This window comes from Geospiza fortis, unplaced genomic scaffold (assembly GCF_000277835.1).
Source record: "Geospiza fortis unplaced genomic scaffold, GeoFor_1.0 scaffold81, whole genome shotgun sequence".
NCBI lineage: Eukaryota > Metazoa > Chordata > Aves > Passeriformes > Thraupidae > Geospiza > Geospiza fortis.
This window is the reverse complement of record NW_005054318.1, coordinates 1,035,538-1,049,070: the sequence shown is the minus strand read 5'-3', so window position 1 is coordinate 1,049,070 and position 13,533 is coordinate 1,035,538. Positions and strand designations below refer to the sequence as shown.

Genomic DNA, 13,533 nt, shown 5'->3' with positions numbered 1-13,533 from the left:
AGATCAGCTAGTTTGATGGTAAGGTCCTGGGGAACTTGCTTCTCAGCTTGTTTTACCAGAACTGGGTTTTCTCAGCTTTCCAAGGGCAGTGTGAAACCCAATGTTTTCAGTTGGACTGTTTGGAGAAAAGGCAGTTGACAATCTGGGGTCCTGATGCTCATTTTAAATACCCACCTGTAGGACTTGCAGTGAAGGTGTAATGGGTAGTTCAAGTGCTTGTGCTGAGTTTATTTAACATAATGGTGGCCAGTGTTGTTAAGCCAGCATAAATAAAAAACAAAACCAGCTTCCTTGTCTGGAAAGGAGGTGAAGAAACATTTTACTATCAGAAAAATTAGGATGCAATCCCTTAGATAGGGCCTGATGTAATGTCTATTTTGCATTTGATTCCAGGTGTGTGAGGACTCTCCCCAGTGTCAAGCATTTAAGTATTCTCACACAGTTTTCATGCCTCTATCAATGTTGAGACTTGGTAAATCAACAAAGGGAAAAGGACTTCTCTAATTCTGCTGCAGTTTATTATCAACACTACTGGCTGCTCTGCACAAAGACCCATGAGATCAACAGAGACCACTTTTATTTCCACTTTCTCACAGATAATGATGGGTCAAACTCAATGCAAAGTAAAACTGTGCTTTTAAAAAGGATGCACAGGATTTATCAACAAATCAGGATGATTAACTTATTTATATTATCTATGTTACTTTTAAAGACTTAAAAGCATTTTGAGGGTATATATTTAGATGTGTCAGGAACATGAACATTTCAGAAGTCAAGTCTGTATAAATACCAAAATAAAAACAAACAGACCTGAAACCCTTATTTAAGCAATACTACTACTGCTGGGACAGATTCTTCCAACTGTATTTACTGCAAACAGTTTTTCCCTCTGAGTATAAGCCTACATTCAGTAGGACTTAATTAAGTCAAATGTCTCCTGCAACAGCAGGATCAGAATCTGGCTGTAAAAGGCGATGCTCCCCAGTGGGAAGCACTGCAAAGGGGAACTAAGAAATAAAGGAGTAGTAAGGGGTTGATGGTAACTTTTAAATATTCTTCAGAAGGCTGGGGAAATACTGCTATCTTTGCTCACTGTGTGCAGCACACACCTTGTACCCAGACCAAAAATTTTGGAAATTCTTGTCATCACTTCTTTACTAGAATACCACACAGCACAAATGATGGTAACAGGCACTCAGATACAGAGTAAATGAAATATCACAGGTATATATATAGTGGTACACTGACTTTTTAAAATGCCCACTGGGATCCTTTTCCACCACGGAGAGAAGCTGCTGATCCCTGATTAGGCATTCTGGGTACTTCAAAGAAAAGCTTGTTCTTGTGGTTAAATGACAGGGGCACCAAAATCTCCAAGCAGATGTGCAACTTCCCTGGCTTCAACTCTGCACCTCCAGGGAGTGCAAGCCAAAAAGGATGTGAGACCAGCCAAAAAAAGAGGTGTTCTTGGCTAGAGAGAACACTTTGCACCTATTCAGAAAGAGCGTTTGGAAGGTTTTTCACAAATGTAGGCAAGCACCTCACTCACGCTGTGGGCAGGCAAAGTATTTGTAACATTATTTCAAGCACGTACCTTCAGATCATGCTCCTGTCACTGGGAATCACTACTAACCCACATGGATGTCCACAGAGACTCAAACAAAAAGACTAGGCAACATCAAAACAGTTGTTTCAGGGGTCAAAATACTTCTTGGTTGCTTAGTTTAAAAGAATTTCTCTAGCAAGGACAGTTTTGCAAAAGAAAAGCCCAGCACTGCTCTGTGGAGAGAAAATACTTCACTCTTCAGCCTTTATTCTAAATCTCCCATGTCACTGTTTAGTTGATACTTTTGGAGAACATATTATCTATGGTATCATTGGTGTGATATAAACTTGCACTGCTTTAAATTCTAAATACACCTTTGGAATAAGCACAAAGTAGTAAACATAGACTTCATTAAATCAAGTTTTTCAAAACTGTATTTCTTCCCCACTTAATCATCTATAAGGCCTATAAGCCACCTACAATATAAACTTCCACAGTTTGAGTGAAAATAGGTTAATATGGCAATACATTTCCAGCTTGTAACTTTCTTCTCAGACAACAGGTTGGGTTTTTTCATTTTTGTATGTCTACTTCAGATGTTTCCTGTCTTTTTCCTTATGCAATCAATCCAACTGCTACACCAGACCACTGGCAAAAAACACAAGGAACAAATGAATGCTTTTGGATTAACATGCCAACCAAAAGAATCCTGATTTGCAGTTGAAGGAGATGGTTTATGATCTTAGAAAATTACGCACCACTACAAAAGTTCACTGATTCGAGAGTTGCTGAAGCCTATGGAAGCTCTTCAATGGATTTAAAAGGGCTTTAGAGCAGATCCTACATTTCAGAATAGGACTATTGTGTATTACACATGGACTAATGAATCAGATATATCTCTCAATAAATGCAAAATCTGAGGGGTGATTATTTTAAGAGAATTTCCTCTGTAAGTACCTAGTTTTACCCTTTCATGCAATTATCTTCTTGATTTATATAAGGTTATATTTATTATAACAGGTTTATATGCTTAGAGAAAGACTCAATAAGGCTAAGTCTTAAAAGAGAGCAATGAACAGGACACAATGCAAACTTAAAATCTAAGTTCTGTAGAGAGTCTCTATAAGGAATCATTGTCCATTCCAGGACATGCTAGTGAACGCCCAATACATTCATTTTCCTCTGCCTTTAAATTTTTTTAAATTCTGTTTGTAGAAGCTTCATGATGCCTAGTGCTGATCCTTCTTTTAAGAACATGGAATTACACCCACTTCCTTTTGTGCAGGAATTACAATAAACTTCCTCTAGTTCAGTAGTATCTTTGCCTCCAGCTTCTGTTAGGAAAGAGAGTTGGTGTTATTACAGTGAAAGAACACAGGCACAGGTAGCTCAGCTTAGACATGATCAGCTAATAATTAACCTCCACATCTGAGGAAATCTTTTATCAGTATCCCTTACCTTATTTGTTTGGATTTTCTGGTTTATCACAACCCCCCATGTCACTGCAATAAGAAGCTCAAATTCCTATACATCCATGTACTGCTTGATCAAGTAATTTTACACAATATTTCAAAGACTCTATCATATATTACTTTGTTAAAGACAGGTCTCCATCCTCCTCATACAGTTCCACTGCTATTTAATGTGCACAAGTCCTGACTTTAAAAGAGTTTAAGCGAAAAACCTCACTTAATTATCCAAACAATATTCCAGCTCCCATTCTTTCAACATAAATCCAAGCAATTACCTTTGTTACACTAAGAATCTGCAGTCTGGTGATAAAATTTCTCCTGGTCCCGAGCTAGTATTAATTATAGTTAAACCTGGACATGGAAAGATTGGAATAATTTTGTGTCTTCTTTCAGATCACAGAATGCAAATAAGATCCAGAAATAACTTTTCTATTCCACAGCAGCTGGCAAAGTCAGGTGTTAAGATTGGCTTTTACCATATGATCACAGAGACTACTAAACAGTATAAATTTTTTGAAGTAACAGCTTGCCAGTTCTATAGCAACTTGGACTACAGTTCCTGTTTTTATAAACTTCCAACCTTTATAAGTTAAGTCCATTTTTATTGTCAATACTCTTCAAATCTAACATGATGCCAACTGAAAATTTTTCCCTTAATTCTTACATTCCCAGAAATTACTAGAAGATGAAAAAAGAGAAGCATTTAGCTTCACTTTTAGACTTGCTTTTTCTTCAGTTAGCTAACTCTTACAAAGCTTGCTTCAGCTTTTTGTTTTCTTGAGTACGTTTGCCACACACGTATGAGGACATAGAAAAATCAATAAAAGAAAGTTAACACAGGTTTAAACCAGCTCTTGCCTGCCAAGGCCATGCTTAGATTGACAGAGTCAACAAAAGCACAGATGGAGCAGACTAGGACACCTGCAAACTTTACTGTTAGCTATGGGCCTTCATTCAGTACAAGAAATCAGAATTTTTGTAATGTGAAGCATCTGATTGACCACCTGAAGTCACTGAGGCTGCAGCTGATTCTCACCACCACCGTCCCACCCAGCAAAGCATTTCTGCTCGACTTCAAGCACGTCTGCTTGTGATTAACATTTCCTCATGCACTTGGAGTCCTGCTCCTGCACCCTTCACTTTGTACCCTGGCCAGCACAGGGACCTGCAGTCCCACCCTTCAGGGCACTGACAGCCCTCACCAGCCCTGCCTGGCCCCAGCCCACACTTCCTGCACAAGGCTCCAGGGTCTCCAGCCCTGTCCTTCTTTAGTCTCAGCCTCCCAAGCTACAGTGTGCAGTGACTCCAGCCCTGGCCCTGTGTCCCAGACCAACATCAGATCTACACTGTACACAGCTTGACACCTGGATGGCTCCCACCTTGCAGCTTCCCTTTGATCATGTCTTTGGTAATCCCTCCTGGATAGACTCTGGACCCATGCTGTAGCCTTGTCTCCACTCCTGTCTCTGCCCCTGTCCCCTTTTGCTCCTGACTGGATTCTCTGGAGGGATGCTGGACCCGTTACATTGCTTTGCCTTGTCTGGGACAGTCGATAGACCCTGCTCCTGTGCTCTGCTCAGGTGCTGTGGGACTGCCTCCTGCTTGGAGAGGGCACTGCCTGCCTGTGTGGGATCAGCCTTGGCTCATGCTTCAGGAAACAGGCAGACCCTCCAGCTCCCTGACACTCAGAGGAGTGATTCAGTCAATAAAATCAACCATCTTCCTTGAATTCACTGGGCTTTGGATCAACCCATGGAAAGTTTTTTTAAAGACAATGGGAGTATTTGCAGTCTGCAAGATGAGCCCTTCAGTCTCTTCTCTGAGATTCCCCACAAAGTGCAGAACTTTGAGTGCTCTGCAACAAAAATGAGAAAGCCCAGGCATGCCAGGTACACTGCAGGGATCCCTGTTCATGTGTGCTACTTCAACCCCTTTAAAATATGAACATACCTTTCAAAGTGCAGAGAAGGCAAATGGACTAACTAAAAAAATAAGTATTTTCAGCCACAAAAAGAAAGACTGTTTTATGAAGTGAACTTTTTACCATTTCTATTTAAAAGGCACAGAGTAATTTTACAGAGATTGGGACCTCTGTCCTAGAAACTCCATTCTCTGAGGAAAATCTCTTCCAGTGCAAACTGCTAGAATCATTCTTCCAGCAAAAAGACAGGGATGATACAGAAAAATGTAGAAAAGTTAAGGAACACAGAAGAATATGTTTCCCCGATCATCTACTTTCACAGGGGCTATCACAATAAAAGTTTATTAAATGTGACAGTTTTCTGGCTCATAACCCATCTGGAATTGTCTGACTATGGTCACACTATTAAATTATCTCAGCCTCTAAAACATGGTGACCACAGGGTAACCATATCAGAACTCCAATTAGAACAGTTCTTGGCCTGTGCCAACCCTTGAACCGTGACTGGGAAAATGTGATTGGTGCAGATAAGGACATTACAGAATCTCTTTCAACAACAAATCCATACAGACGAGAAAGCTCAGTGTGAGAAAGGTCCCTGAAATGAATTAATTCACCTGTAGAGTAGCAGCTCCAGCCTCTGAGGAATTTCTCTTATGTTACAGTCCAATGGGTGAAATGGTGGAGCCATAATTTTGCTGACTGTTCTCTGTTCCATTCTGAAGCCATGGAAGATTGAGCCTGCAGAATCCCATGATAATAACTGACATCCCACCTGTGTGATCAGAACCCAGGTAACTACAGGCCCCACTGGGAACCACACCTCATGTCCAGCCAGAACACATACTGCTTCTCCTCCAGCAAGGAAAACAAACCAGATGGGTTGGTACATCTGATAGTGATGAGTGCTGCATCTACAAAGGCGTGGATCAACACATTTTAAGAATCAGTGATCCCTTTAATGGAATGACACTCACAAAAAAAGCAGAATCAAGCCTGATGAAATTCCAGTTTTGCACAAATATAACTAGGTGTAACATCTCCTCATGCATGTTGGCTTCCTTTGAAAACTGAGGATTAAACAGTTACCTTCTTTAAATTTTGCTTTATGGTTGTACTGTCTCTTTCCACCACCTTCATCATTTCTTGGCTTGCCATGTACAAGATGTTGGCTGCAGAAAAAGAAACGAGCAATAATGTAAATACATAGCAAAACTGTTAAAAAGAACAACACAGACACAACTCTGCAAAAAAGCAGAGCAACTAGAGCAGTCATCATCTTGACAATCCAATGGAAAAGAATGCCACTGACAGAAAGAGAAGAGTTTATCTCACCTAACCAAATGATTAAAAATGCATACAGACTGAATTAACTCACCTCCTATTAATTAATTCCCTAATTAATGGAGAGGGAAAGGATTTTTTGATTGTAACTCTATCCACCTATCCTACAGACTTCTAGATCAGCCCATGGTGATGACTTTCCTAACCAGAGAAAGAACTCTAATGACTACCTTGCACTACGTGCTTTTAGAAAGGTAAAGGTCAGCATGAAAATGCCCTATGAAGGGTTTTCAAGACTAGGTTTTAAACACAAAACATACATTACAAGGCATTATTAATCAGTAGATGATTCAATTATTGACATATCATTATGCAAGTCATTCAAACATTTAACACAAAAATAATAAAAACAATGGCAACTACAAATATGTGGTTGTCCTTCATAAAATTGATGGCATGTGTCCAGTCAAGACTGGACAGGACATCAAATATTTAAGTCTTAGCTCTCTGCAATATAAAGTATTAAAAATAGCTTAGTGCAATTTATTTTGAGTTGATCTGCAAGATACTGTCTTAGAGACATAAATGACTGAGTCTAACATTTGGACACCTAATTAATTTTATGAAGTCTTGAGTTCAGGCATGTCCCTTATATGTTAGACAGCAAAAGGAACTAAGCACTTCTGAAAAGTGCTTAGTTGTGTTGGTTTTTCTGGATCCCTGAATATTCACCAATTTAAACATCCTGACACAGAAGGATCACACTGTCCACCTACCCTGACTTCTCATACAACAGACCGTACAGAAGCTCATCATACAGTCCAAAGCCTGGCTTTGAACAAGCACTGCAGATGAATTCTGCTGCTAGAAAAAAAACTTGTATTCAACTGCAGAATCAGGATTTGCTCCATGCATTATGCTTCCAGAATATGAGAGAGTGTTTTAATAAGGGCTATCCATTTCTGTCATTATCACGCTGTACTGAAGAAATGTGAAGCTAGCCAAAGAATTAGCACTTCTTTTAGCTCTTTTTTGGACCAGTTAGCTTACTGGGCTAATAAAATGGCCAAGCCTCTCCTGACCTCTCATCACAGGGACATTCATAAGCTATATGTGGGAATAAATGACAATATTCTACTTTCTCACCAGTTTGTAAAACCAACGTGGCTAAATTATCCAAAAACATTTCAATTTCTAGGTCTCAAAATAACTGAAAGCATTTTAAGATACTAAATCTTCTCCTGAAAAAGATGAGAAAATTGAAAGACTGATAATTTTAAAAATCTGAGCCAATGAAGTTTTGTGCACAAGTAGTTAATGAGAGTGTTGGATCTGATGCTGCTTTCAGACAGGAGTAAAACTTTCTCACACTGTGGGATAGGGGAGGAAGTGGCAATCACACAGGTCTTTGGTGGTAACCAAAACATGGAGTTGGCTGAATTCCAGCAGTGCTCTAAGGAAACAGAATGCCACTGGAGAGATGAGTGATGCCACTGGAGATCAAATGTTAACAGACAAAGCCAGTGCTCTCAAATGAATTAAAAAAATCCTAGAAAGTAATATTCACTTCTGAGCCAGCCAAAGCAGATGCAATTCAGTTACAGGCCTGTAGAGCTCTGCCTCCTTCAATTAAATATTGAATGCAGCATGTGTAAGTTCTTTCTTTCCTTGACAAGATGAATGGGTTGTCATGGACAATCCAACAAATCTGCTGGTCCCACCCTACTCTCCTGGGAAAAGGGGTCTCTGTGCAGTTTCACTTCTAGCAACCCAGCCATCCAATCCTGCGGTGAAGCTGGCAAAATCTGTGCATCTACAGCATTGTTGAGTTCACATCCTGACACTGGTTGTTGTCTTCTCAATTCAGCTCCAAACTGATGGATTGCATTCCTTGTTTTTAGAAGGATAGACATCTTCAAATGCATCTTCAAAAATCATCCAGGAAAAACTTAAACAAGAGTTAAGAAAGACAACTGGAACATGTCCAGAGGACAGTCACTAAACTGACCACAGGGCTGGAACACCTCTCCTGTGAAGACAGGCTGAGAGAGTTGGGGCTGTTCAGCCTGGATGAGAGAAGGATTTGGGGAAGATTTATAGCACTTTCCAGTATCCAAAGGGGCTGCAACAGAGACAGAGAAGGAATTCTCACAAGAGCATGGAGTAATAGGACAAGGGAGAATGGCCTCAAGCTCAAAGACAGCAGGTTTAGATTGGATATTAGGAAGAAATTCTTTACCTTGAGGGTGGTGAGGCACTGGCACAGGTTGCTTCAGAAGCTGTAGATGCCCCATCCATGGAAGTGTTCAAGGCCAGGCTGGATGGGGCTTTGAACAACCAAGTCTAGTGAAAGGTGTCCCTACCCATAGCAGGGAAGTTAGAACTGGATGATCTTTAAGGTCCTTTCCAATCCAAACCACTCTGTAAGTCCATAATGAGGAATTCCATAGGAATGCAGTTAATTTCTGATTGAGTTCTGTTTCTAATGTGGTAACTCTATGACTTTGGTGCTCAGAACTATTACCTCTAACTGAAGCTGTTTGCCAAAAGCCCTGCTCTGTGTCAGAAGGCAGGATGTAGAGAGCAGCCCTTGCTACTCTAAGTGCTGGTGATTCAGGTGACTAAGTTGTCTCCCTGGATTTAGAGGATTCCACAAAGCACTAAGTGCAATAGCCTGGATTTGGCAGGGTAACTGTGGCAACAGGACTTGTACCAAACGCCCTGTATGAGGACCTCAGTATGTCACGACTTCTACTTTCCAGCCCAGAATGCAGTTCTTGTTAGCAGGCCACAGCAGATAGCAGATGGGCAGTCAGAGCTGCTGCATTACCTTGCAGTACCTGCAGTGGATGGAGGCCAGGGATGACAATAGCAGTGGCCCTCAGGGCAGAACCTGACGGATGGATTCAACACTACTGGGATGCTGCAGGCAGCTCTCCACCCCCAGTTCAGTCATACAGCGGGAACAGAAGTACTGTCCTGCTCCCCTTCTCCCATCTTCCTGGTTCCTCTGTCCTACCTCCTGTTCTCAGTGCACTCTGCTCATACTTCTGGGTGGGTTGTGTGTTTTTTCAGTAAATAATAAGAATTGAAGTGAAATTCACACATGTAGTAAGCTGAGATGAGTCACAGAGATACTAAAAGTAAAACTGTAAGACAGCAAAGGCAGTAAGGGCAGTACTTCAAAAGGAAATGTCTCTGAAGGTTTGGGCACTGTGCAAGAAAGGGAACCAGGAAGGCAGGATTAAGCTAAACCGGATGAACAGCAAGGTTCAAGAGTCTATTTCAACCAAACAGGAATCCTTCAAATTTTGGAAACATGATCCTAGGGAAACCAATAAACAGGAACTTAAACTTCAGCAGGCGTTAAGTAAGAGGAAATTGCAAAGAGCAGAAGTAGGTTTCCAAGAACAAACATTAAAGGATTTAAAAATAAACAATAAAATATTCCTTAGGTATATCAGAAACAAGAGGCATACAACAGAATTTGTATAGGTTGAAGGAGCAGCTAAAGGAGATGACGATGTTTGGAAGATAAATGACTTTCCTTTATGGCATCTAACTTTCTTCTTCAATACACTCAGGAGGTTTTTGCTCTTTATATACTTTTTCTGGTGATAACAATTTCTCTTTGAGTAGTGAGATATCAAGAAGTAGCAACAGTGGAGAGAGAACACAGGATACATTAGGGCTAGAAGGTATATTTAGGGTTTGAAAGAACTCTAAATAGAGAATTGCTGAGTTAATAATAATCTTGCTACACAAGAATCACCCTGTCCTATGTCTTTAGGACTAAAAAATACTATCTAATTGCTACTGATTTTGCAAAGGAAAATAGGATTTTACTGATCTTTAAATTCTGAAGTATGCATAACTAGATGACAAAACTTACAGGTCTTTTAAAAACTCTCTCACATATGACACAACAAACTTTGGCTGGAATTAAACATCTATAAAATGAAAGGCTGTAATATGATAAGGAGTTTGGAAGCAAATAAAAAAATAGGCTTAGATAATCTGGTCTTCATAACAATAAAGAAGGTCTAGAGTCATTACAAATTTAAAAATAATAAATTTATAATAATAAAATGTAAATAAATACTAATAAATTAATACGATTTGAAATTTTGTTTTAAAATATCTAAATAATTACTGACCACACCGGGCAAATTAATAATTTCTGCTATGGATTAAATCACTTCTCAAGATGACTCTATTTTCAGGGATAAAACCTTTAGACCTTAATCTGAATTAATTACTGAATTAATTAATTACTAAATTGAAGTGGAATGAATCCTGGCCAAAGATTCTAGTCCAGGTTGATATTAAAAACAAATGATTTCGTAATGATCTGGTAAACAAATTAGCCCTTTCTTGACAGCATTTACACAGGACACGATGTTAGTCAGGTTGTGAGGAACAGGCGGTGAGAATGAGACAGAGACAATGAGAAGAGAGAAAAAAAATCAATGCAGCAATGAAGTTCAAATTAAAGAAATCAAGATACATGCAGGAAAAAACCCAGTGTTTTTTCCATTACAAGCTTATAATCAATGCAAAGAATGCAATCAGAATCCAGAGATCCCCAAGATGACTGGTGTTCACTATCCACATTAACTCAAACATCCAATCAGACCATATACCAAGTTTCTTAAACAGTAGGAGGAGGATGATGCAGAATTCTGCAGTACCACTGCAGAAATCACACCATGTGACCACACCTGAAGAACCATTTATTCTGTATGCTGACAGCCACAACCCCTGAGGGACACTGCAAAACTGAGAATGGTGGGGAAAACAATCAAAGAAGTACAATTAAAGATCTGTTGCCATCACGTTTGTGATACTTCATGACACACTGGTCTTCCCTCTCTTAGAGCACAAAACATTTAAATACAAAACAATAAAAGGAAATACTTTTTAATGTCATATGCAATTAATTATGAACCTTGCTGCCACAGGAAACTGATCTGCACACATATTTGACGCATGCACTTTAAGTGTGTTGCCCTGAGCTCCTCTAATTGTAAACACAGTTAATAAAATTAATTTTAGGGCAAATCTCTACAAAGGCCAGATACCTTATACTTACATCAACCTCACCTTTTAGATACCATTCTCTACATCTACTACTATTCTTTCTTGGTTTCCTGTGGATATGACCAGTGGCTCATCTCTCTCTTGAATTTTACTGATGCAGAATTTCAGCTCATGCCAGTGAATCTCCCTCTCTTCAACAGCAGAGCTGCAGCTCCTTCAGCCCTTGTACCTCTTCATATGTATGAGAATCATGCCTCATTTTACAACACATTAATCCACATGACACACAATATTCCCATTATATTTTCTTGTGGAACTATTCCTTAACCAGTAATTTACCACTCTTGTAAGAAATTTACACACAGAACAACTTGGCTCCCTAAGGAATGACAGCATTGTCCTCTCCTTGCCTCCCAGCACTTGTCTTAGCTTGTGAAGGTCACTTTGATCCTGTCCCTCTCCAGCACATCTGCAGCCTATTCTAGCGTGGGGCTTTCTGTAACCTCAGCAAACACACACACTGTATTCCACTGGCCACATGGGGAACAGCTACTGAATACTAAATGTATGAAGATAAGACTGTCACAAAATCCTACTAGATACATATTTCCAGTTCCAAAAATCTTCCTGAATCCTGTTTTCCAGGCAGTCATACATCTGTCTAGTAGGTGCTGTCAGGTATGTCATATTTCCCAAACTTTGTTAGAACATAATGGGAGACACTGTAAACATTTTTATTAAAGTCAAAATATCCTAAATCCACTGTTTCCCTCTAATCCACATTACTGTAAGATGTTTAATGTCTGGGGAAAGCTATATTTAAAGCTATACCATTATAAAACAGGAACAGTAACCTTCTCTCTGGCTGCTATGGAATGTCAATCTGGGCTTCTTCAAAAAAGCTATTTTTCTCAAAAGCTAAGTCACAAGTTCAGGGAGAAATCTCTTTGCTATTTCCTAATACTATACTCTGCTAACCTTGGCATTTTTTGAATATTTAGTTCTTTCCTTTTCAAAAAAACTTGTTCTGTTTCCTTTTTCATGAATACCAAGCGGCTTTTTCTAAGGAAATAACTCAGAACTTACTTCTTTTGTGTGCAATTAGAAGTCCATCTCAAAAAGCTGCCAAGGACTGTTACTTTGAACTTTTCAGCAGCTCTGAAAATCAGGTTGTGAACTGGGCACAATCAGATGCTGACACTTAAAAAATGAATGGTGTCTGAAATCTGTCACTGGGTTTGAAGAGGAAGGTTGTCCTGTGAGATCACCTGCCCAGTGTTTGCTACCTGGTGTTACAGACTCTGGAAAGACTTACAACCTGTGCCAATGTTTGCTTTAGCAGGAAATCTCTAGAATCCCAGAATCATTACCAAGAGTCCTGGAAAAATATTTATTGGGTTTTATTGCTATGATTTCAAGTAGAATATAAAATGCAATGTAGAGCCCACATGCTGAACTTCCTGTGTGAAGCTGTTTCACCCAAACCTGCAGAACAACTCACTGCACAAAAATAAAGCACATCCAGCAACCTGCAGGACTGTGGCTCAAAATGCAAATGTAGGAAATGCACTTAATGGGCTGTGTGGAAGCTCTGCTGGAGCTGTGACCTCAGTGTCCATCCCGGGCTAGGGTGAGTGTGTAGCTTCCATCTGTTTGGCATCCACCACCATCACCAAAGAGAGAAATATCCAGGGCTCAGTAAAGGTAAAAGAAGACTGAAATTAGTATTCTGTATTAGTAATCATTACAAGTGAAAGATAAGACTGTGGGACGAAAGGTCAAGAGGCCTGGAATTTTTGTGAACTATCACTGAAATCCTCTGAGACCCAGTTCAAATTAAAAAATCTCTATGTCTCAGTTTTCTCATTTTAAAAACAAGCTTCAGGCTGCTACGACAATGAAGTGTGTTTTGTAGACTGTCTTAAAAATACTTGCAAGTGAAAAACATTGTGTAAAAATTTCTATTAATTAGTCCTTGAAAAATATATTTCTTTATCAATAATGAAATTTACACAGCCAAATTCCTCATATTCTCTTATTATTGCTCACCACTACCTTGAATGTTGCTTTTTACAGTGATCAAGTAACAAAATCTTCACAGCTATCTGATGAAGAAAACCTCAAAAACAGAGCCAAAGGTTAGTCTGAAAGTACCCAAAGTCAAAACATGCCTCTGTGAGAAAACTGTGCTTTTTGAACTTAAAATCTTTCTCTGAACTGGCTTAGTGAAGCCAATACCAAAGGCTTGGAGGACCTAATACTGCACACAC

General features: G+C 39.5%; 1 protein-coding gene across 1 annotated transcript in view; it reads right to left on the bottom strand.

The window, feature by feature from the left end:
- The window catches only part of LDAH (lipid droplet associated hydrolase), a 98,845-nt gene that overhangs the window by 9,434 nt on the left and 75,878 nt on the right, over positions 1-13,533 (bottom strand). The window contains exon 5 of the mRNA XM_005420273.1: positions 6,029-6,111. Coding sequence (XP_005420330.1) covers positions 6,029-6,111 — 83 coding nt within the window. The remainder of the gene's footprint in view (positions 1-6,028; positions 6,112-13,533) is intronic.